The sequence below is a fragment of the Ochotona curzoniae genome, unplaced genomic scaffold, assembly GCF_017591425.1.
Source record: "Ochotona curzoniae isolate NIBS_2020 unplaced genomic scaffold, NIBS_Ocur_1.0 scaffold_2453, whole genome shotgun sequence".
Taxonomy (NCBI): Eukaryota; Metazoa; Chordata; class Mammalia; order Lagomorpha; family Ochotonidae; genus Ochotona; species Ochotona curzoniae.
In genome coordinates this window covers 20,001,502-20,025,724 of record NW_024467094.1, presented here as the reverse complement: position 1 = coordinate 20,025,724, position 24,223 = coordinate 20,001,502, and the positions used below count along the sequence as shown (strand labels likewise).

The window sequence follows — 24,223 nt, the reverse complement described above, 5'->3', positions numbered from 1 at the left end:
TTTTATTTTTTCCTTAAAATGCTCAGGGATTCAAAAATTCTCTTAGTTCAGATCCACACAGAGAGATAGAAACACAAAGAAAGATAGCCATGTGGGAACAGGCCCAGGGACTCAAATAATACAGCTATAAGCCTAGGATCACCAGCAACCACCAAAGAAAAGAAATTTTCCAGGGCTAGCACTGTGGCATAGTGGGTAAAGCCACGGCCTGTAGTGCTGGTATTCTATATGGAAGTTAGGTCAAATCCTGGTTGCTACACATCTAGCTCCCTGACAATGTGCATGGGAAAGTAGCACAAGATGGTCCAAATACTTGGACCCTACACCAATGCGGGAGAACAAATGAAGCTCTTGCAACAATCTGCAGACTGAACCAATGGATGGAAAATCCTCTTTTTCTCTTCCACCCTCTTTGTAACTCTTTCAAATAAACAAATCATAAACAGGAGGCTGTAGCACCATGGCATAGTGTGTTACGTCTCCACTTGAACACCAGCATCCTATTTCCCATGTGGGTGTTTGTTCAAGTCCTGGCTGCTCCACTTTCAAACCAACAAAAGATGGACATCCAGATCCAGCTGTTGTGACTTTCTGGAGAGTGAACCAGCACCCTGTAAAACTGCCTTTTAATTTTTTTTTTTTTTTTGGAAGGGCAGATATACAGAGAGAAGGAAATAGAGAGAAGGATCTCCCATCTGTTTTGGTTCACTTCCCAAGTGGCCACTACAGCCAGAGCTGAGCCGATCCAAAGCCAGGAGCCAGGAACTTCTTCCAGGTCTCCCACATGAGTGCAGGGTCCCAAGGCCTTAGGCCGTCCTCAACTGCTTTCCCAGGCCACAAGCAGGGAGCTGGATGGGAAGTGGAGCATACGGGGCACAAACAAGCACCACTATGGGATCCAAGTGCATGCAAGGTGAGGACTTCAGCTACTAGGCCCAAATCTGTCTTTCTAAAAAAATTAATTTTAAAGAAAAAAACCTTCTAATTTATTCCCAAATCCAAAATTTGAAAAATTAAAATAAGCAAAATTTAGAAATTAGAAACACCACTTAAGTTTCTAATGTCCCCTAAAAACTAATTCCTATTACCCTACTATTCCCGTCAGAAAAGTAATTGATTACTAACAATCAAATTGATAAAATATTGAGGATCTGTATAATAAATAGCCCTTTGATAATTTCATCTTGATATTTAGAAAATCACAAGATATTTCAATTCCATTTCTAAACAGTTATTACTGTCCTACATGTTTCTTTTTAAAAATAACTGTTCAGGGCCTCCTGTTTTCAGATGGGCTCAACTCCAGCCTTATGGCCATTTGGGGAGTGAACCAGTGGATAGAAAATCTTTGCCTCTCCTTCTCTCTGTAAATCCTCCTTTCCAATGAAAATAAATAAATCTTTTTTAAAATTTCTATGACATTTAAAAAATAGAATCATTGCTCATTCACTTTTAAAATTATTTGATAACCTACAGGGGAAAAGGTCTTCTTTGTATTTGTTTACTTTCTGAAGACCCACACAACAAACGCAAAGTCAGGATGAAATGAGTAGCACAAAACTCCATCCAAGTCTTCCACATGGCTGGCAGGAACCAATCACTATCACCTGCTGCTCCCATAGTACACATCTGCAGAAAGCTGGATCAGAACCAGAGCAGCTAGGACCCAAATTAGTGATGCTCTAACGTGATGCTGCCACCACAAGTGACAGCTTACCCCACTGTGCCATACTATTGCCCCTTTAATGGATTTTGTTTCAAATGTGTGGTGATCAAAATATTAAATATAGTGTCATACAATTTATCAAAAGAAAAACCAGACACAGAAAAAAGGTACTATTTTGTATAGGAATCTTAGTTTTCTAAAGTTCATTAATAGAATAAACTAATATTTGGTGACAGAAGTCAGACTAGTGATTACTTCAGGTTATAAAGAACAGTGCTGAAAAGTAAGTATGAGGGGTTCCTCTGAGGTACAGGAAATGTTCTGTAACTTAAAGCAGGTGATAGTTACGTTACATATACATCCAGCAACTCAGTCTGAATGCTTAAGATTTGTGCACTCTGCCAAATATTTAATAAAATCTAAAGCAAAACTTTCACAGGCTCATAAATTAGTGCATTCCAAATATCTGAATTTTAAGTAAAAAATAAAAACAAAAAGATCAACAAGAAAGGCTCTAATCTACAGCAACGCATGTCAATTTCTTATAATATCTACCACTATGACAAATCAATACATCACAATGCCACAATTAAAACACAAACAAAAAAAAAGAAATATTAAATTTCATATGTAAGACTTCCCTGAAGTCACATCAAGGAAAAAAAACTACAGAAATAAATATTTTCACTCACAATTTGGGTGGATGCAGAAGTTATCTGAGCATTACTCTTTCCATCTGCCTGTATTCATTCCATGATGTACATCTAATCCTTTCATTGCAGAGAGCTAACTACAGAGCCGTGTATCACCTCTCCTTCCAGGGAGAACGGGCCAAATATATAAGGCCCTGTTCTCAACAACGCCATTTTCATTGAGCTGCCTGTTCAAACGTTCTCTCCTTAGCAGTATAGTCAAATCACTAACTTTTTACGACTCCCAAGTGAAACCCATAAAAATTGTTCCTGGCTAAAAATCTTAACATGGCAAGGTCTGTTGGCACCCAACTTCTAAAAAATAACAGACTAATTGTTGTTTACCTCAAATATGTCCTTGCATGTTTGTTCTAAAGCTTTTAGTATATAAAATCCACACTAAAAGCTTTAGGGCAGATATTTCCTTTCAAGGAACAGCTGCACTGTTCTTAGCTTTTGGCGCCATCTAGTGTAACATTTCTGAAGTACATACAAAGCATCAAGAAAACCACAAACGGAATGCAATTATCATCTGGTATTCCGAGTACTGTGATAAACGCATTGCCTTTTCTTTTTTTCTCACTTTTAAAACTTATTTTTATTTATTATTTTGCTTGGTTTTTTTTTTACTAATATTTCTTATATACTTGAGAGGGCACGCCCATGTGGCCCTCCGATTAGGGAGGGGAGGGTCAGATGTGGAGGAAGGTGGGTGGAACCAAATGTTTTAATTTTTTTTTTCTCCTGGTCCCCTTGCTGTGAAACTACATCTGCACCCAGGGACAAGGGATGGACCTTTGATGACACTAGAGAGATCCTGATGTGGGGAAGAGTGTTCCAAGGATGTGTGGGGTTTTTTTTTTCTTTGTTATTTATTTACTTATTTATAACAGTGATAAAAAGGACATTGACCATCTCAGGTACTCATAAACAATCAGCTTCTTATGAATGGTTGATTAATGAATTACATCACAAGATCTTATTACAGAAGGTATGGGTAAGTATGAAGTGACATAGAGTAAAATTCACATATAATATCAAGGATGTTGAGTGTATTTTTTTTTTAAGAATTATTTATTTGGGGACCCAGCACGGTGGCCAAGCAGCTAAAGTCCTCGCCTTGAATGCCCCAGGATCCCATATGGGTGACAGTTCTAACCCAGCAGCTCCACTTCCCATCCAGCTCCCTACTTGTGGCCTGGGAAAGCAGTCGAGGACGGCCCAAAGCCTTGGGATCCTGTACCACATTTGAGACCTGGAAGAAGTTCCTGGCTCCTAGCTTCAGGTCAGCTCAGCACCAGCCATTGCAGTCACTTGAGGAGTGAATCAATGGATGGAAGGTCTTCCTCTCTGTCTCTCCTCCTCTCTGTATATCTGACTTTACAATAAAAATTAAATAAATCTTTTTAAATTACTTATTTGTATTGGAAAGTCAGATATACAAAGAGGAGAGACAGAGAGGAAGATCTTCCACCCTACTGATTCACTCCCAAGGACCCACAACAGCCAAAGCTGAGCTGATCCAAAACAAGGAGCTTGGAGCTTCTTCAGTGTCTCCCACGTGGCTGCAGGGTCCCAAGGCTTTGGGCCATCCTCGACTGTTTTCTCAGGCCACAAGCAGGGAGCTCTACAGGAAGCGGCGTGGTCTGAACACAAAATGACACCAATATGGGATCTCAGAGCATGCAAGGCGAAGACTTTAGCCACTAGGCTACTTCACCAGGCCCAACTGAGTGATTTTGATAGTTCAGAGTTGCTAGTTTCAGTGCTCCAGGGTTGAGAAAATCTTTCCAAAGTCTATTGGTTGACAAAGTCCACTTTAGTGTATCCACAGACACAGGAACATGATGCAAAGTTTGTTCTGAAGAATTGCACAACCTATTCTACTTCTCATCCTCTGACGAGGTACTTGACATTTCCTGCTGGTCTATATGAGCTGGTTGTTGTGTCTTCCATATGCATTTGGGCATGCTCTCCACCACACAGGCACCAGCAACTGAGGAGGCCCAGCTCCAACACATGCACTCCAAGGCTGGACCTCATATACTATGATTTTCCCTGTGGCTTGGGTTTGTGTCCAGCGATATAGTTGGGGATTCCCAAAAGAAGCCTCACCTGGGGTGACCTCAGACTCTTGTATGCACCAGACTCATACTGTATACAAGGTCAGGTTCAGTGAGTCACTTGCACAGCCAATGAATTTAATGGTGGATACACCTGCCTGGTCAGTTCCACCCCATCCCGATTCCTCACATGAACTAACAAGTATTGTAGCCCAGCCCAGGCACCCCACCACAGACCTAGTCCTTGGGCAAACCAGTAGGTACTGCAGTCTATTCAGGGTAACACCCAATAGCTCCCACCAGGCCCCACCCCTAGCCCCAGCTTCTGTGCCTGCCAGCTTCCATTGCCACCCAGCCAAGTCCAGTCCACATCCTATCTGGCTCTTGTGCACACCCATGGGTGCTACGGTTTTGTTCAGTCCACTCTACCCCAGTCATGGCCTCATGAATGTCAAAAGGTACTGCCACTTTATCTAGTCTGGCCCACCCCTAATCCTGGTTCTTGTGCTCACCAGTGGTAGGTACAGACTAGTATGGGAGTGCTCACAGTTCCCCTGCCAAGCATGCTCCTAGCTCCAGATCTTGTGCTTGCCAGCGAATACTGCAGTTAAGCTTTATGTGTCTCATACACAGTCTTGGCACTTGCCAGCTAGTGCTGTGGCCTGGCCCAGTCAGCCCGCACCCACTTTGGCTCTCATGCACGCCAGAGGGAAAAGCAGCCTAGCCCAGCTTGGCTCACCCGTAGTCCCAGCTCTCACATTCATCCATGGAAGCAGTGACCCAGCAGGAGAGTCCAGAGGTTCCCCTACCAGAACCACTCTCAGCCCTGGGTCTTGCATGTACTAGTGGGTGTTGCAGCCCAATCTGAAATAGCCCACCCACAGTCTTGGCATTTGGCAACAGGTGCTGCAGCCTGGTTCAGCCCAGCCTGCCCCCAGTCCAACTCTCAGCATCTGGTGCAACAGCCCAACCCAGCCTGGCCCACTCCCAGCACCAGACCTCATGTGAACTGGCTTGTGTTATATTGTAACAGGGTACGGCCTATTCCCTGTTCTGGCTCTTACACATGACAACTGTGCTACAGACTGGACCAACCCAACATGTACCCAAACCCAGCCCACATGTATACCAAAAGGTGCTGCAGCCCAGCCTTGACTGGCCTTCCCCTAATTCCCAGCTCTCACACTCACCAATGGGAGCTACACATAGCAGGAACATTATCCAACTTGTCCTACCAGGCTCATTCCCAGCAATGGATCTTGCATGTGCCAATGGGTCCTGCAACCCACCCAGTGTGACCCAGCCTGGCCTGACCCCAGATCTCACCCACACAAATGCTCAGGAGCTACAATATAGTAAGAGAGCTGCCCAAGTTCCTCTTCCATGCTTGCTCCGAGACCCAGATCCCACAAGTGCCACCAAGGGCTGGGGCCCTGCCAGGCATAGTCTGTCCTCAGTTTCAAACTTTGCATGTGTCAGCAGGTGCTGCAGCCTGGTCCCACCCAGCCTCCTCCCAGCTCCAGTTTCCTTGAATGTAAGAGGGTTCCTGCTGCATCCCACAGAGGCAAGCCTATAAGCAGCCTACAGAATCTGCCCCATATCTCATTCCCTTGTGTTCTGGAGGGTGCTTCAGCCCATTCTGACATGGCCCACCCCCCCTTGCTCCAATACTTGCAGGTGGTACTGCAGCTTAGCCCAGCCAGGCATTTGCCCTAGCCCTAACTTTTGTGTGCACAAGTGGCTACAGGCAATGCTATTTAACTCAGTTCAGGTCTCTGATGTGGGTGGGTATCTTGGCCTAATGCAAATTGCCCTCCGATTCCCTCTAAACCACTTTGTTGGGACAAGTGTAGTAGCCTAGTGGCTAAAGCCCTTGCCATGCATGCACCAGGATCCTATAGGGGCAATGGTTTGTAACTCGGGTGCTCCACTTCCCTTCCAGTTCCCTGCTTGTGGCCTGGGAAAGCAGCAGGGATGGCCCAACACCTTGGGACCTTGCACCGACGTGGGAGACCCAGAAGCTCCTAGCTCCTGGCTTCAGATCAGCTCAGCTCTGGCTGTTACAAGCACTTGGGGAGTAAACCAACACATGGAAGATCTTTCTGTCTCTCCTTCTCTCTGTAAAATCTGACTTCCTAAGGGAAAAAAAAAAATTAAAGTATTAACACACACACACACAGTCTTAGCTTCCTCACCAGGTATGTGGAAGCCCCTAGAAATCATTCCTCCCTTGTCAAACATAACCTCAGCCACTCCCTCTCCAACATGCCCCCAGACTCCCTTCCCCAGGCAATCTGTAGACACCACCACTCCCCCACTCCCCTTTTGCCCCATGCTGGGGTGCTGTGTCCCTGCCCAGCATTCCTGCTTTTCCCACATTTCTTTAGAAAAGAAAATTGGATAGGCAACTAGGCTGGCACACTGATATAATTAACACAAATTTGGCACTAACCAGGCCCACAACACCTGCCAGCTATTGGGTAGCCTAGATACAAGGCAACCTAGGCAGTTGCCTAGAGTTGGAAGATGAACACATTTTCAATGTTGTTAAAATATTAAGCATTTCAAAATAATATAAGAAAGCTACTCATTTTTTTAAAGAAAAAAAAAGTATGAAGAAACAGAAGCTAACTATACTCTCTTGGGTTTTCTCATTCTTAGAAATTTTAAGAGAAACCTTTGTCACTTGTAACACAAGATAACACATAGTGTGATTTTTGCTTCAAATGTTTTAATATGATGTAAGTTCAAGTCTAATAATCATGCCATCTCGCATACCAGGCAACATGGACCTCTAGGTCAAGATTTTCATCTCTCCTAAGTGTCCTATCACATTCTAAAGCTTTTCATCATCCTCTGACAACAATCTCAATTTAGGCTGTCAACATCTAACATTTTCTATTCATCACACCACTGCCACAAAATCAGTCTTTATTAAAACCAGCTTTAGGAACATATCTGTTACTAAAAAGATCTTAAATTAAATGAGATCACATTGTCTAACAAAGCCGAACTCCTCACCCTGCAATTCAAATCTCCTCCCCAAAAATTCTATATGTTATTCTCCTGTTTCCAAAGAATGTGTAACTACTCCCATCAATGTTAATGGTCAAAGAAGAGCTAAATAAAATATGACTGCCTTATGTCTAAACCATAATCACTGTCATGGGCAACAATTCCATTAACTGTTACGAGTGACTTTCAAACCATTTTTATACAGATAATGCATTACTCTGTTTTCATGTTTTTTAGATATTCAATCTCACATAAACATATAATTCTGTAAGCTACATATCCATGTTTGGTTGGTGCACCATGAAAATAACTACAGATTTCTGTAAGTATACTTTCATGTTCTCTATACATAACAGATAGTCCCTATCATAAATCCACTGTCCAAGCACTTAAAACCAAACTATCTTATTACACATATCTGCTCCTTACAGATCCTTCTTAGTTTCAGAAGCAACAGCACTATCTTTCAAAATTCTCAAATGCTTTCCAAAATCATTTTTTAATGAGGAAAAAAAAACTCATAGACAAATGAGTAGCTCTACAAACAGCTAAAACATACTTGAAAAATGTTCAACATTGTTCACTTTCATGGAAGCAGCAATTAAATTGTCAAGATATGCCCCACTAGGATGTCTAAAATTTAAAAAGTAGACAACATCAAATGGTGGCAATAATGTAGAACAATCCATACATCACTGGGGAGACATAAAATGGCATAAAGATTCAAAGGGACAAGGTACTAAACAAAAAAGGGGGAGATGTACCCATGGCAGAGTAGGTTAAGCTCACTGCTTATAACTCCAGCATACTCCCATAGTGGTGTCAATTTGTGTTCCACCTGCTCCATTTCAGATTAACCTCCCTGCTAGTAGCCTGGGAGGAATGGCAGAAGGTGCTTGGGCCCCTTCAACTCATGTGTTAGCTCCAAAGAAGCTCCTGACTACTGGCTTCAGACTGGCCAAGTCCTACCTGCTGCAGCCATCTGTATATAAGGTCTCTCCTCCTCATCACCAGTCTAACTTTCAAATAGATACATCTTTAAAAACAAAACAAAACAAAACAAAAAAAACAGTAATCACATTCCTAGGGAATGGCATGGTGGTGTACCAAGTTAAGCCTCTGCCTGAAATGCTGGCATTCCATATGTGGGCCAATTTCAGTCTCAGACGATCCACTTCCCATCCAGCTCCCTGCTAATGATGCTAGGAAAGCAGCAACAGACTGTCCAATTACATGAGCTTCTGTGTGTATGTGGGAGACCTAGTGAACCTGGCTCCTGGCTTTGCTTTGGTCCACAAGTACTGCAGTCATTTGGGGAGTAAACCAGCAGGTGGAAAATAGTTCTTTCTTTCTCTCTCTTTAACACTGCCTTTCAAATCAGTAAATATTTGGAACTTGCATGGTGACACAGCAAACTAATCCTCCACTTCCACCTGTAGTGTCGGCATCCCATATGAGTGCCAGTTCGTGGCCTACCTGCTCCACCTCTGATGTAGTTCTCTACTTATGCTCTGAGAAGGCAGCCAAGGAAGGCCCAAAGCCTTGGGAGACTGTACCCACACTGGAGACTAGGAAGAAGCTTCGGGTTCCCAGCACCAGATCAGCTCAGCTCTGGCCATTACAACCATTTGGGGAGTGAATGAGCAGATGGAAGGTCTCTCTGTCTCTCCTTCTCTCTATAAAATTTCTTTCAAATAAAAATAAATAAATCTTTAAACAAATGAATATTTAAACAGACCAAAAAAATTCCTACTCTATGAAGCAGCAATTCCATATTTACTTATCCAAGAGAAATGAGCATGTTTATGAAGCACTGAAGAATCTTCACAGAAGTTTTATTCATAATAATAACCCAAAAGCTGGATATTGTTCATCAATAAGAGAAGTGATAAACCTTGACACATTCACACAATAAAATGAACCAATGACATGGTGAACCTTACTAACACGCTGAGAACAAACCTTAGACAAAAACAGAACATGGCGTATATGGTACGAGAATTTTATAATAGACCAAATTAATTTTTCATAGGAAAATACATCAAAACAGTGGTTGTTTCTAGATACTGTGCAGGTGAAACTGTGAAAAAGCATGAGGAAATTTCTTGAATGAAAATCTAGTAATTATGTCTTTAGAGGAATTTAAATTATAGAGGTTATAAACTTGACAGTTCCACGACTCTGAAAGCATGTATATTAAATTTTCTGCAAACCCTATCTTAATAAAAAATTAATTAACTACTTAACTTTAGTTATGAATACGCATACTGATGTCAGTGGTTACTCTGAAGTGCAAAGAACAAAACATGATGTAAGAATAAAGTATAGTAAAAAAAAATTCTTTAATTTTTTACTTGCTTATTTCAATTACAGGGAGGAGGGAGACAGAAACTTCCATTCCCCAAATAGCTTCAATAGCAGGAACTGGGCCAGACTGAAGCCAGGAGCCAGGAACTTCTTCAGAGTTTGCCACAAGGGTGCAGGGGCACAAGTACTTGGGCCATTCTCTGTTGCTTTTCCAGGTGTGTTAGCAGGGAGCTAGAAGGGAAGTGGAACAGCCAGGTCTTAAACTGGCATCCATACAGGATGCCAACACTGCAGGCGGAATGCCACAAGGCCAGCCTCAAATTTTAATGGTACAATTGTGGCAGCAATATTTATTTTCATTGTGAAAATGTTTCAACTGCTCTGTATTTGGAAATTTTATAAGCCCTCACACTGGATGACAAAATCCAGCTAGCTCACTACTATTTCCTGAACAGAATCTTCCCTAACCTTTACCTTGACCGCATAGCTTCAGCTGAACTGCGTTACTGTCACTCCTGAACATGAGAAAATGTTTTCAAAGAACGTGTGACTGCCTTGGAATGCTCCTCTTTCAGATATCCACAGGGCTCGCTCCTATGTACCTCTGCTCCACTAGGTCTTTCAGAGGCTGAGACCACCCTGTGTGACATAGTAACCCACAGTAAGATCAATGACCCTGCTGTAGCAATTCTCATCTCCTAACATCATTCATAATTGTTCATCTATGTTACCCACCACCAACCCACCTATGTGGAATGGAAGAATGACTTTGTTGTGCTCAGTGTTGTTTTCCCAGAACCCTCAAGACATTCCAGCACGTAATTGGTAATCAATAAATCTATTCTGAGTGAATGAATTAGTAAGTGAACGGGAAAGTGTAAGTGGCATTGCTTTACAAGAATGCAATTTAACAAGAAGTCTTAATTTTATTTATCTCTCCAAATTATATGAAGGGAAAAACATTCACCACAATATTATTTGAACAGAAAGACAAATCTAAATTATACCCATTGCCGAGGCTCTGACAACTGTCTGCAGTTCTGATCTTATTCTGACCAAATCTTACTCTTTCGCTCCTAGAACACTTTTTTATCATAATTCATGATTGCAATTTATCTTATAACTTAAGTTATATCTTCATTTATTTTTATTATTTAAGACCAACACCCCTAATATCTTCATGGCAGCAAAGAACACATCCATTCTGCTCACTACCATACACCTTAGTCCAATGCTGAATAAACAAACACTACTTAAATTCACATAATTCATTGGCACCGAGTCAATCAATGTCTAAGATGGACAGAAAAGATTTAACCACTTAAATGTATCATAAAATAACTGAAGTAAATGCTAAAATGAGACCAGTCAACAAATCTGAAAAAATTAAGTAAATGAGGGGAAAAGTGGGAGTTTTGTATGACAGTTGAGACACTACTTGGGAGGCTACAAATGCTAATGGAGGGCCTAGATTAGCTTTTTATTAATACGCACTCAGAGAAACAGCAGTTGATGGGTCGAACACTTAGGTCATTGCCACCCACAGGGAGACCCAAACCAAGATCCAGACTTGGCTTCAGCATGACCCAGTTGTTGCTAATATTTGGGGAGTGAACCAGCAGATGGAAATTTCTCTCAAATAAATAGAAATAATTATTTTTAAAAAAAACAGGGAAGAGACAGAACTGTTTTTCCCCTTATGAAATACATGACTATTTTTAATTAATATATGTATAACTATAGTTTTTATTAAATCAAAAAACTGGTGCAATGGCTCAACTAGTTAACCCTCCACCTCCAAATGCAGTGTATGGGTGCTGTTTGTGTCTTGGTTGCTCCTATTCCGTGCCAGCTCCCTGCTGGTGGCCTAAGATAACCCAAAGCCTTCGGACCCTACACTCATGTGGGAGACCTGGAAGAAGCTTCTGGCTTCTGGCTTTAGCTTGGCTCAGCTCCAGCCATTGTGACCACTTGGGGAGTGAGCCAGCAGATGGAAGATCTTTCTCTAGGTCTCTCTTTCTCTTTGTAGGTCTGACTTCCCAATAAAAATAAGTAAATCTTTTAAAAACATTAAGTCCTGCCTTTCAGCTGATGCTGATTATATTCCTTTATAATCTATACATTGTTCACTTTTGTTTATTGTTTAATTTTTTTAACATTTAGCCACAATATTTTTATTTTTACTATGTGAATCTCACAGACGGACTATATAAAATCAACACAAGGGAGCCAAAACTAAAGCTAGAAGCTGAAAGTTGACTTCCTGTCCTCACACATTTACTCAAGATAAAAATGAATTTTATTACATATCAAAATATCTTGTTATCACACAGTATATATCATTTACTACATTATTAGTCTATAAGAAAACAGACAGGATTTATCTTCATGATTGACCCATATCTACAGGCCAATATATTATTAACAAACAAATTACAGGTGATGAATTTCAGAAAGGTTCAGATATAGTAGTGAATAATTGTCACTGTCACAGCTAATAATTAAAAGTTTTGAAGTTACAGCTTAATGGTTTTAGTGTTTTACTTTGTTTTTTTAAAGGCAGATTTACAGAGGGTAGAGACAGAGAATCTTCTATTCACTGGTTCATTTCCCAAATGGCTACAACAGCCAGAGTTGGGCTGGCTCAAAACTCAGAGACTGGAGCTTCTTCCAGGACCCCCACATGGGTGCACAAAGCCCAAGACCAGGCCCATTAGATGCAAGCTGGCTCAAAAGTAGAGCAGTCGGGACTCAAACCAATGCCTATATGGGATACCAGCACCACAGGCATAAGCTTAACTCCCTCAGGTAAATAGCTTACAAAGAGTAAAACTAAACTACCCAATACTTCACATGAGATACCTTGTGCTGTCATTTAGAAAACATGAAGCAGAGCTTTTTCCTTTCCCCTATTAAGATCTATTTATTCTTCTTAGGAAGTCAGATTTACAGAGAAGAGGAGAGACAGAAAAAATCTTCCATCTGCTGGTTCACTTTCCAAATGGCTACAATGGCCACAGCTGAGCCGATCCAAAGCCAGGAGTCTGGAGCTTCTTCCAAGTCTCCTACATGGGTGCAGGGTCCCAAGGCCTTGGGCCATCCTCCATTGCTTTCCCAAGCTGCAAGTAGGGAGCTGGAGGGGAATCAGGGCCACCAGGAAACAAACTGACACCCATATGGGATCCCAGAACATGCAAGGCAAGGACTTTAGCTACTAGTCTACCGTGTCAGGTGTGTTGGATCCAAAGCACAGTTTTCTAAGTGATAAATTCAGAAACAACTAGATTTGAATTCTTTTTCCAAGCAGTGTGATATTATCATCTATAAATAGAATAATTTCTTTTTTATTATTATTTGAATTTTATTTGAAACACAAAGTAACAAAGATAGATTGGGTAACAGATAGGAATTATTCATCCTCTGGTTCATTCCCCAAATAGTCACAACAGCTAAGGCAAAACCAGAATTCTATTTAGACCATGTTCCACTGTTTTCCTAAGCACAGGAGCAGGGTTGGAAGTGAGGCAGCAGGGATTCAAACCTGTGCTCAAATATGGGATGTTGGCATTTCAAACATTGGCTTATTGTGGGCTAAGGGAGTTGACTAGCACTCGTTAAGCCCAGCACTACAAGGAGTGGGCTTGGGGCTAAAAGCACCTGGTCTGATTGGACTCAGCTGTATCCAATATGTGCTAAGGAACGTGTGGGAGAAAGAGTAAAGAAGTAGTGGTGAAAGGGCAAATAAAGAGAGACTTCGGAGAGACTTCCATCATCACTGGTCTCTTGTGGGTGCCTCATCCCCAGACCCTTGCCGTGTCCACGTTACTGGCTCTCAGCAGTGGCTTACCCCTTTTGTGCTACAACTTCAGCCACAGTTAATACTGTAATTTCTATATTACAGTGTCCTTACATGAGATTATGTGTATATATACCTCTCTGATTATACTAAGAGCTGAGTCACTGGGACAGAAACTTCTTGTCCCAGACAACTTCCTCTTTAAAAAAAATTTTTTTTTATTTGTAAGGCAGAGTTGCAGAGAGTTTTTCCATCCACTGTTCACTCCCAAAACGGCTGTACCAGCTGGGGCAGGTCAGGCTGAAGCCAGGAGCTTCATTTGGGTCTCTCATGCGTGCAGGGGCCCAAGCATTTGCTTTTCCCAGGCACATTAGTTGGAACAGAAGTGGGACAGTCAGGACATGAACCAGCACACGCATGGGATAGCATTGCCTGCTATGGTTTGCATCACTATACCAAAACATTGGCCCCAACCTGCTAACTTTTGAAGCAGTAGTCACAGGAATATACTACTGCCAATAAAGAATCAGTCAAAATCTCATCAAGGAGATTTTGAGGGACAGGCATCATGGCACAGTATGTTAAGCCATCACATTTGGGACACCTCATTCAGTATCAGAGCACCAGTTCACATTAGTGCCACCCTGCTTACTTCACCTAGGATATGAGGGATGATGGCCCAAGTTCTTGGTTCCCTACCATTCACAGGGCAGAACCAAATGGAACTCCTGGCTCCTGGCTTCAGCCTTGCTACTGCAGCCACTGGGAAGTAAACCAGCAGATGAAAGCTCTTTTTTGGTCTTGCCTTCTCTCCATGTATGTCTATGCTTCAAACAGATAAATATACTTTAAAAAAAAAATGAACTACTTTAACATAAGGAAGAATAAAGACCTTTAAAATAGAGATAAATAATTCTAACACTATTAAAAATATTACCTCTAATTATAACCAAAGCCAAGTAGCAGTTAAAGAAAGCAACCCGAGTTCCAATTAAAGGAATGTGTTCCATCCAGTCCAGACATCTAATCTCACAAGGTCAGTCTTGAAAGCTGGAGTTCAGACTCTGCATTCAATTTTGTTAAACCGCATAATGGAGAAAAGGTAGCCCCTCTTAATTAAAAAAAAAACAAAAACAAACCAAAAAACGCAAACAAAATCCTTACCTCTGAACACTACCTTAAAGCATATAATCTTAAAAGATTTAACAAATAACACTCCAGGTTCTCATTTCTCCATGCCTTTAGGATGATAAATTAAAAGAAAAAGAGGAGAGAGAGAGAGAGAATGAAAGAAAGAAAGAAACAAAGAAACAAAGAAAGAAAAGAAAAGAAAGAAAAGGCTTCCTAAGCCCTGGAAAACATCAACTACATACATCCAAAGACAAGAGACAGAATACTTCTAATTCCAGGCTCTGAAAAATATATCCAAGTTTGGGCCCGGCGGCATGGCCTAGCGGCTAAAGTCCTCGCCTTGAATGCACCGGGATTCCATATGGACGCTGGGTTCTAATCCTGGCAGCTCCACTTCCCATCCAGCTCCCTGCTTGTGGCCTGGGAAAGCAGTCGAGGACAGTCCAAAGCTTTGGGACCCTAAACCCTTGTGGAATACCCAGAAGAAGTTCCTGGATCCTGGCTTCGGATCTGCATAGCATCGGCCGTTGTGCTCACTTGGGGAGTGAATCATCGGACGGATCTTCCTCTCTGTCTCTCCTCCTCTCTGTATATCTGACTTTCCAATAAATAAATAAATCTTTAAAAAAAAAAAAAGAAAATATATCCAAGTTCAAGCGTCTAAAAACAGTTCTGGGCCCAGCACAGTGACTTAGTGGCTAAAGTCCTCACCTTGCACGCACTGGGATCCCATATGGGCACCAGTTCTAATCCAGCAGCCCCACTTCCCATCCAGCTCCCTGTCTGTGGCCTGGGAAAGCAATCAAGGATGGCCCAAAGCCTAGGGACCCTGCACCCGTGTGGGATACCCAGAATAAACTCCCGGCTCCTGGCTTTGGATCAGCACAGCTCCAGCCATTGCGGTCACTTGGGGAGCGAATCATGGGACGGGAGATTTTCCTCTCTGCCTCTCCTCTGTATATCTGACTTTCCAATAAAAATAAATTAATTAAAAAAATAAAACAGGTCTGGGGCAGGCATTACGCCACAGCACGTTAAAACACCAATTGAGACACTTACATACTAAATTGGAGTATCAGTTCATGTCCTGGCTATCATGACCCGGATCACACTTGTTTTTTTTTTTGTTTTGTTTTGTTTTGTTTTTTATTGCATTTAATTTTATAACAACATTTCATAGGCTCTGATGTTCCCCCTTCCCCTCCTCTTGCCCTCCCCCCATGGTGGATTGCTCCACCTTATTGCAGTATTACAGATCAAATCTAGTCTTATTTCTTTCAAGGCAAGCATGTGCCTTGCATAGAGTCCAGTATCTTTTTACCCAGCTAAATTCAACAGTTCCTTGAGGAGACTAACTCTGCGGACCACACTTGTTAAAGTGCCCGGGAAGGCAATAAATGATGGTCCAAATACTTCAATTCCTACCATCTCTCACACTGGAGACCAAGATGGAGTTCCTTGCTGCTTATTTCAGCCTGGTCAATCCCCAGCTCTTGTGAACACTTGCAGACTGAACCAGTGGCCAAAAGACATCTCTTAGTTTTTACATGTGTGTATCTCTCTGCCACTCTGCCTTTCAAATAAATATATGTGTATATACACACACATTTATATATGAAAAAAGAATGCTGATAGATACATTTTAGAAGACTGTTTATAAAAAGTAATAACAGGTCCAGTGCAATGGCCCAGCAACTAAATCCTCACCTAGCATGCACTGGGATCTCACATGGGCACTGGTTCATGTCCTAGCTGCTCCACTTCCCCTTCAGCTCCTTGTTGTAGCCTGGGGAAGCAATCGAGGATGGCCCAAAACCTTATGATCCTGAATGGGAGACTCAAAAGAAACTTCTGGCTCCTGGCCTTGGACTGGCTCAGCTCCAGGGCTTGAGGCTGCTTTGAGAGTGATTAGCAGATAGAAGATTTTTCTCTGTCTCTCCTTTCTCTCTACAAATCCGTCTTTCCCAGAAAAATAAATAAATCTTTTTAAAATTAGTAATAACAATCCCTATGCCACTTGAGAAGACAAAATCAATACTTGAGAATATCCTAACATCCATTAAACACAAAGTAGTATATTTGCTTGGAAACCTTAAGGAGAAATCATATATCCAACAAAAAATAAAAAAAGAAATGAAAAAAGAAAGAAAAAAGATCAGGCTGAAAGACAAACTCAAGGGGCTTCAAAGTAGTTTGGTGGACAAATTTATTAAATGTGCAAATTCACATTCTGTTGGCCCAGAACCTCCAAATGCAAAATTACTGTAAAACAAAAATCCACTCATCTACTAAAAAGTATTTATCAATCCCATGAACTTACAGTAAGCAAGCCAAAATGCAGTCAGTACTAAACCTCACCTACTGATGCTACAAAGCTTCAATTTCTTTTAAAAACTTTTAATTTTGGTCACCCCAAGGAGTACATGTAGGAATAGATAAATAGGCAATCTAGTACTGATACTACACAGTGCAAAACACTTACAAATGCACTGAGATTTTGACTCTGTCAGAATTCTACAGAAGCTGGTTCAAGTTCCACTATACCACGTCCAACCAATCTCCCTTGATAATGGCCTGGGAAAAACAGCAGAATACGGCCCAATTATTTGGGCCCTACCGCCCACATGGGAGGCCAGGATAAAGCTCCTTAGCTCCGGGCCTGGCCCAGACCTGGCTGTTGCAATCATCTAGAAATGTATCCATGGGTAGAAGCTCTGTTTCCCCCGCTCTAGCTCTCACAAACAAATAAATAATTCTTTCTTTTAAAACCCACTGATGGAATATTATCCCATACAGACACAGACATGAAACCATGTTGTTCATGTTCACCCATTATATCTTTTTTTAAGTATAAAACAAAAATTTGGACATTTACAGTTTTCACAAGCAAGTCAGCAACACAGCACATCAGGTTAAGCCACTGCTTAGCCCATATCAGAGCACTGCTTCAAGGCCTTGCTCTTTTCTGTTCAATCCAGCTCCCTGCTGCTGTGCTGGGGAAGGAGGTGGACGACAGCCAGAGTACTCCTGCCCCTGCCACCTCTGTTGCCATAAGGGAGACCTGGATAGGACCCTAGGTGCAAGCCTGTAATCTGGGTCAGCCCCACCCATTAGTGGGAGTGAGCCAACAGACAGATCTCTCTTTTGTCTTTCCCAATTTGTGTCACTCTTCCCAATATATTAAAAATAAAAGTGTTTACATAAATAAGAAACTAATAACATCAGGAAAATTCAAAAAGAATTACTATGCAGCTATCAAAGTTGATGAAGAAATTCTCCAAACACTAAATGAACAACAACAACAAAAAAAAAAAAGCAAGATTCAGACCAAGACCAAAACTTGGGGCTTATATTTGTACTCCTTTTATTTTCATAAAAGAAATCTGTAAGAATGTAACAAAAACTAGAAATCAAAGTTGTCTCAAAGCAGAGGAAACATGGAAAAAGAGTAGAAGGAAGGTTTTTTTTCATATCTGTACTTTTTAGATTTTCTACCACATAATTGTTGCAACTGAATCAGAATACTAACAAACTGCTACTGGCTGCTATTAAAAGCAACCAAAAAAAAAAAAGCCTCATAAGCTTCAGTTTACTTTCTGTAAAACAGAAATAATAATTCACACTTTAAAAAATTACCAAGAGAAATACCAAGATCTTGCACAAACGTGATGTGCAGGATTCCTGAACCACTTTACTAATCACGCAGAGTATTCATCCCTGACCCCGTCACCGCCAACACCTACTTAGGCTAGTGCACATACAACAGTCTCCCAGCAGCCAACCTCCAGGAGAGTTGGGACAGAGATTGAACCACTGTCATACTTACAGGGATGCTCCAGACCTGCAATCCATCACTGTAGCCGATCATAATCAACAAAGGTGGCTCATTTCCAGTCGTATGTATTTCCTGAAACTCCAGATTTCGTGATGTATCTATGTCACAATTAAAAAGCAAATTTTAAAAATGTGTCAATCAAGAAAATAACTATACTTCTTTAGTGGTATTAGGGTAACAACTGCTTAAACTGTTTTTCAATTTGAAAACATGTATAAGTGGAAGACATTTAAAAGAAAATGAAAAGAAAGCTGAAATGACAAAAATTTGTAGATTTTCTTTAAAACTTTTATTTTTATTTTATTTGAAAGGTTTAGCCTGAAACAGAGAGCTCTTTACTATGGTAGTTCACACTCAAAAATTCACAACAGCTAGTACTTGAGCCACCACCTGCTGCCTCTCAGGGTACACCTTGCCAGTTGCTAGAATCAGAAACATATTCAGGACTTGAACTTGGGTACTCTAATATAGAATGCAGGCATCCTCACCACTAGCAGCTTTTAAAAAACGAAAATACAAACAGAACCTATAATTATTAGCACAAGCAGGTTCTAAAGCTCAATCTCATTAGACAATCAGGGATCAGAAATATCTGTGATAAAATCATCTGAAAGCAATTTTAAAAATGAAATATTTTGCCAAATTTCACTAAATAGAAATATCAAGTATAATCATCTAGAATTTTTACATTGTTGTTTTAGATTCTGCTTAGTCACTTACCCTGAACAACAGTACCTCAAAAGATTTCTCTCTCTCTTTGTTTCAGTAAAACAATTTTTAAATGTTTGTATTATTCTTAAAAGTCATGATTTATGACAGGGTCAAATAATCCTCCTGCTTTTACATTTGTTCTCATATCCTACATCATATCACCACTGAATTACCACTGAATTCTATCCAGGCATGTTCTTTATCTTCTTCAAGGTTTTTTCCTTTTTTTCCTCTTATTCAAGCTCTATAAATGACTTCAGGCTTAGCTGTAAATTTAGCTAACTACAATATTCTTTCCTCCTATAACTCACCCATTCTTGGAAACCCTGTTCAGCCTTATCTGTAATGCTACGCTCATTACTGCAATCAATACTCAAGTGATGGCATTCTCCCTCCTTAGAAAATGGCAATTGTAGAAAGAGGACAGGGACCTGGTATTTCTCCTCAAACCTTCAAAGTGGAAGTGTAGGGTTTGTCATTATGATGTGAGGAGTTAAGCCACAGCCTGTGATCCCAGTGATACCTTACAGGAACCAGTTCAAGTCTCAGCTGCTCCACTCCCAATCCAGCTCCCTGATAATGGCCTAAGAAAAACAACAGAGGACAGCCCTAGTGCTTGAGCCCTTGCACTCACGTGGCAGACTCAAATTAAACTCTTGTCTCCTGGCTTCAGTCTAGCACAGCTCTAGGCCACTGCAGTCATGTGGGGAATAAACCAGCAGATGTAAGATATTTCTCTCTGTCCCTCCTCTCTCTCTATGTAACCCTACCTTCCAAATAAGCAAATATTTAAAGTAAAAAAGGTTGAGTGTAAAGCAAAATTGAATCTTTCCTCCCAAACCTGCTTCCTCTGTATTCTGTATGCATACTAAAAGCAGAACCATATTACCTATATCCAGCATAGAGAATGTGTTTTACCCCAGGTAGTGGTATAGTTTGACAGTTGGGAGTGTCTCCCTCCCGGAAAAATTGGAGAAGAGAAGAGGAGAGGAGAGGAGAGGAGAGGAGAAAGGAGAGAGGAGAGAGAGGAGAGAGGACAAAAAGAAAAAGAAAAGGTAAATTGGAAGCATTTGTCCTACCTACCTTCCCTCATATCTTGACCCTCCCCATCCTATTCAGTGGTCCTCATGGGCCTGCATTCTCGTCAACTATCTGAATAGCAAACATATATAAAAATAAAATGTATTGTACACTGTCATTTTAGTGAATAGTAGTAGTAGTAAATGAAGATAGTGGTATAAACATCGAAGCCAGAAGTCTACTGAGTGAAGACCCTAACACATGGTAAGTTTTGTGTCTTTAATAATCTCAAAGATAAGTAGGGTTGGGACATAGCTGTTAAACTGAGATAGTGAAATGGGTGGAGAACTTAGTTTTTGAGGCACCAATGGAATGTCTAAGAGATAGCAAAAAAATGTAGATTCACCACTGCAACCATTATCTTCATGTGCCTCACTCACTTTCTCTTCTGTCCCTATCCTGTAACTATTAGCTATTATTTTCCCTCAAGCACAAGGACCATCACATGACAAACTGAGATAATGCTAGGACTATAGCCATGGTCACAAACTATTCCAAAAATGGGAAAGTGACCCAGACTCAGCCATCTAGATCTCCTAATGAATACTTTCTCTTCTTTGATCACATGGTGTAATCATAAATGAAAAAAGTCTTGAGTAACCACTGCTCAAACTCCTAAAAGAAGCCAGAGTGCAGCAAACATGTAGAGGCAAGTAATGACAAGAGAGGAGAGAGCATAGACAAATTAAGTGCTTATCCTTCACAGGTATGAGTAAATTTTTTTAGATTTCTCTACAGAGAACAAGAGATGGTTCCTCGATAAATTAAAAAATTGAATCACAATATAAGCAAGCAATTCTACTTCTGGGCCTAACTGAATTAAAAACAGGAACACAAAGAGACATTTGTATGCTCATGTTCACAGCCACATTACTTCACACTAGCCAAGACATGGAAGAAATCCAAATGTCCACTGAGAAAATAATGGGTAAACAAAAGCTGGCATTTCATACAATGGAATATTATTCATCCTTAAAAAGGGAATTCTGACATGCAGCAACATGGGTAAACATCAGGACATATGTTAAATGAAAAATCCTGGGAGGCACATTAGCAGGAAAGTGGAACAGAAGCAAAGTAGCTGCTTTAAATAATAAAGAATAGCTTGGAACTACAGTGAGGCTTCTAAAGTATTTTCCCTGAAAAATTCCATGTCCTGCAAAGAACAGCCTCAATACCTAATACAATCTCGAGGTACCCCTAACTGCCGCACCATGAAGAAAGTAAACTGAGCACAACCATGATCAGAAGAGTTTTCTCTAGCATCTCGCTGGACACCACAAGGAACTGTATCTAAGGTGCAACAGGCACAACAAGGGAAGGAAAGGCCAAAAAATTCCAGCCCAGAGAATTGAGACACAGAGAGGCTAAAGGGGCAGGCAGTCCACGAATGAACCCTACTTTCCCTTTCCCATACTTTAATTTTCACTACCTTGTGAATATCTCACGGTTTGTCACACAGACATTCTTGAACAAAGAATACATAGAGAGAAACTCAACCAGTTATAAGTGATTAGGTACATAAATGGATCAAACCTGGTCAAATACGCCTTAAAATATACAGATACACACCCACAGATACATGCACACTATTAGGGTCAGACAAAACAAAAAGCATTATGTGGAGGCATGAAGAAATTCCAAAAGTTAAGGACAGTGCAGGCTCCTCAGCCCCACCCAGAAATGCACATCATCCACCTGGGGAAACCTCTGGGGGTGATAGATAAGTCATGGTTACAAGAACTCCTTTTATACTGGGGCCCAAAACAATAGCTCAATTGGCTAGTCCTCTGCCTGCAAGATTAGCATGCCACATGGGTGCCATTTCATGCTCTGGATGTTCCACTTCCCATCCAACTGCCAGCTTATGGCCTGTAAATGCAGTGGACATGACCTAAAGCCTAGGGACCCTGTACCCATGTGGAAGGTCCAGAAAAGGCTCCTGGCTTCAGATCAGCACAGCTCAAGCCACTGCGGTCATTGGTGGAGCAAATCGGCAGATGGAAGATCTTTCTCTCTGTCTCTACTTCTCTCTATAAATCTACCTTTGTAATAAAAATAAATAACTCTTTATATTAAAAAAAAAAAAAGATTGTGGCCCACGCTACAGCAGTCAATAGCTTGCATGTACACCGCAAACTAATTCAGTCTTTCTCCTCTAGAAGGCAACAAATTCATTTCCAAATGGACTGCAAATAAGATACCAACCCCTTCAACATCGTATTTCTCCACATTAAACATCCTACAGTTCCAAAACAGGGTGGACAAACAATTCTGGAATAGATTAACCCTCTGCTCTAAGGCTCCACCACCTGCTGGGTCTCTGCCGGACCAATTCGGGAGGACCACCAAGAAGTGTATCTGGAAGATGAGACCTTTGCTAAATGCCAAACATAATAAGTATCAGTGCTCCAGGACACTAGGAAAATACCAAAGTTATGGGTGTAGGTTCAGATAAGGTACACAGACTTCTGGATTTTGCCTGGAAAAACAAACTACCTACAAGGAAAAGCATGTAGGATCATGGGGAAGCTCAACATAACTGAGATTGCTGTTGCAAGCATACATTTCAAGCTATAGCCTATGTTGGAGTAGAAAGACTCCAGCTATCCAGTCCGCTGCTGCCTTGCAGTGTCTAAAGGCAAGTCACCATTTATCTGTCCTGCCTGTCTGCTGTTTCCTTACAATATGTTCACTAACTCAGTTCACTCTGACTGCTCTAGTCAATACTTTCAACAGCCACTGGACAGCCTCAATTGGTAACCATTGTAACAGTATACCCACAAAAACAGAAGGCCAAACCCTCACATAATATGACTCAGAATAAAACAAGACAAGAACAGGAATGGGAATGTGCTTGGATAGGAAAATGTACAAATTTAAGAGTTTGGACCCAGCGTGGTAACCTGGTGGGTAAAGTTCTCACCTTATATCCACCGGGATCCCATATGGGCACCGGTTCAAATTCCAACTGCTCCACTTCCCATCCAGCTCCCTGCTTGTGGCCTGGAAAAGCAATTAAGGATAGCCCAAAGCCTTGGGACCCTGCACCCACGTGGGAGACCTGGAAGAGGTTCCTGGCTCCTGGCTTTGGATCAGCTCAGCTCTAGCTGTGGACACTTGGGGAATGAAACAGTGGACAGAAGATCTTTCTGTCACTCCTCTCTGTAATTCTGACTTTCCAATAAAAATAAACAAAATCTTAAAAAATAATAAAACTAAATAAATTTAAGAGTTTAATAAATCAATTTGAATAACGATCTTACATTAAGGATGCTAATAAGTTCAAACAATAATAAGGTAATTTTGAAGAAGGACTCTTCTACATGCACAGATATATTTTTACTTAATAAAACCAAAGTCTTTATGAAATATTACCCCCAGCAATTCTTAGGTGCTAGTAAAAAGCAAAAAATAAAAGGAAGAAGAAAACTTTGGATCTTGGCATGATGGTTCAATTGGCTAATCCACCCCTTGCAAAGCACTGGGATCCCATATTGTCACCAGCTCATGTCCCAGGTGCTCCACTTCCCATCCAGTTCCCTGACTATGGCCTAGGAAAGCACCCTTGTGGGAGACCTGGAAGAAAATCCTGGCTTCAGGCTTCAAATCAGCCCAGCTCCAGCCATTGTGGCCACTTGGGGAATGAATCAGCGAACAGAAAATCATCATATCTCTCCTTCTCTCTGTATATCTAACTTTCCAATAAAAATAAATAACTCTTAAAAAAATTTACTCTAGGCCCAGTGCAGTCGCCTCATCTTGCACACGTCTGGGATCCCATATGGCTGCTGGTACTAATCCCAGCAGCCCTGCTTCCAATCCAGCTATACCTGCCTATGGCCTGGGAAAGCAGTCGAGGATGGCCCAAAGTCTTGGGATCCTGCACCTATGTGGGAGACTTGGAAGAGGCTCCTGCCCCTGGCT

General features: G+C 41.3%; 1 protein-coding gene across 7 annotated transcripts in view; it reads right to left on the bottom strand.

Moving 5' to 3' along the window:
* BCAS3 (BCAS3 microtubule associated cell migration factor) overlaps positions 1–24,223 on the bottom strand; it is a 532,941-nt gene that overhangs the window by 488,580 nt on the left and 20,138 nt on the right. For all 7 annotated transcript variants that reach the window (XM_041000469.1, XM_041000472.1, XM_041000471.1 and 4 more), the window contains exon 5: positions 18,497–18,603. In XM_041000469.1, the coding sequence (XP_040856403.1) occupies positions 18,497–18,603 (107 nt within the window). The remainder of the gene's footprint in view (positions 1–18,496; positions 18,604–24,223) is intronic.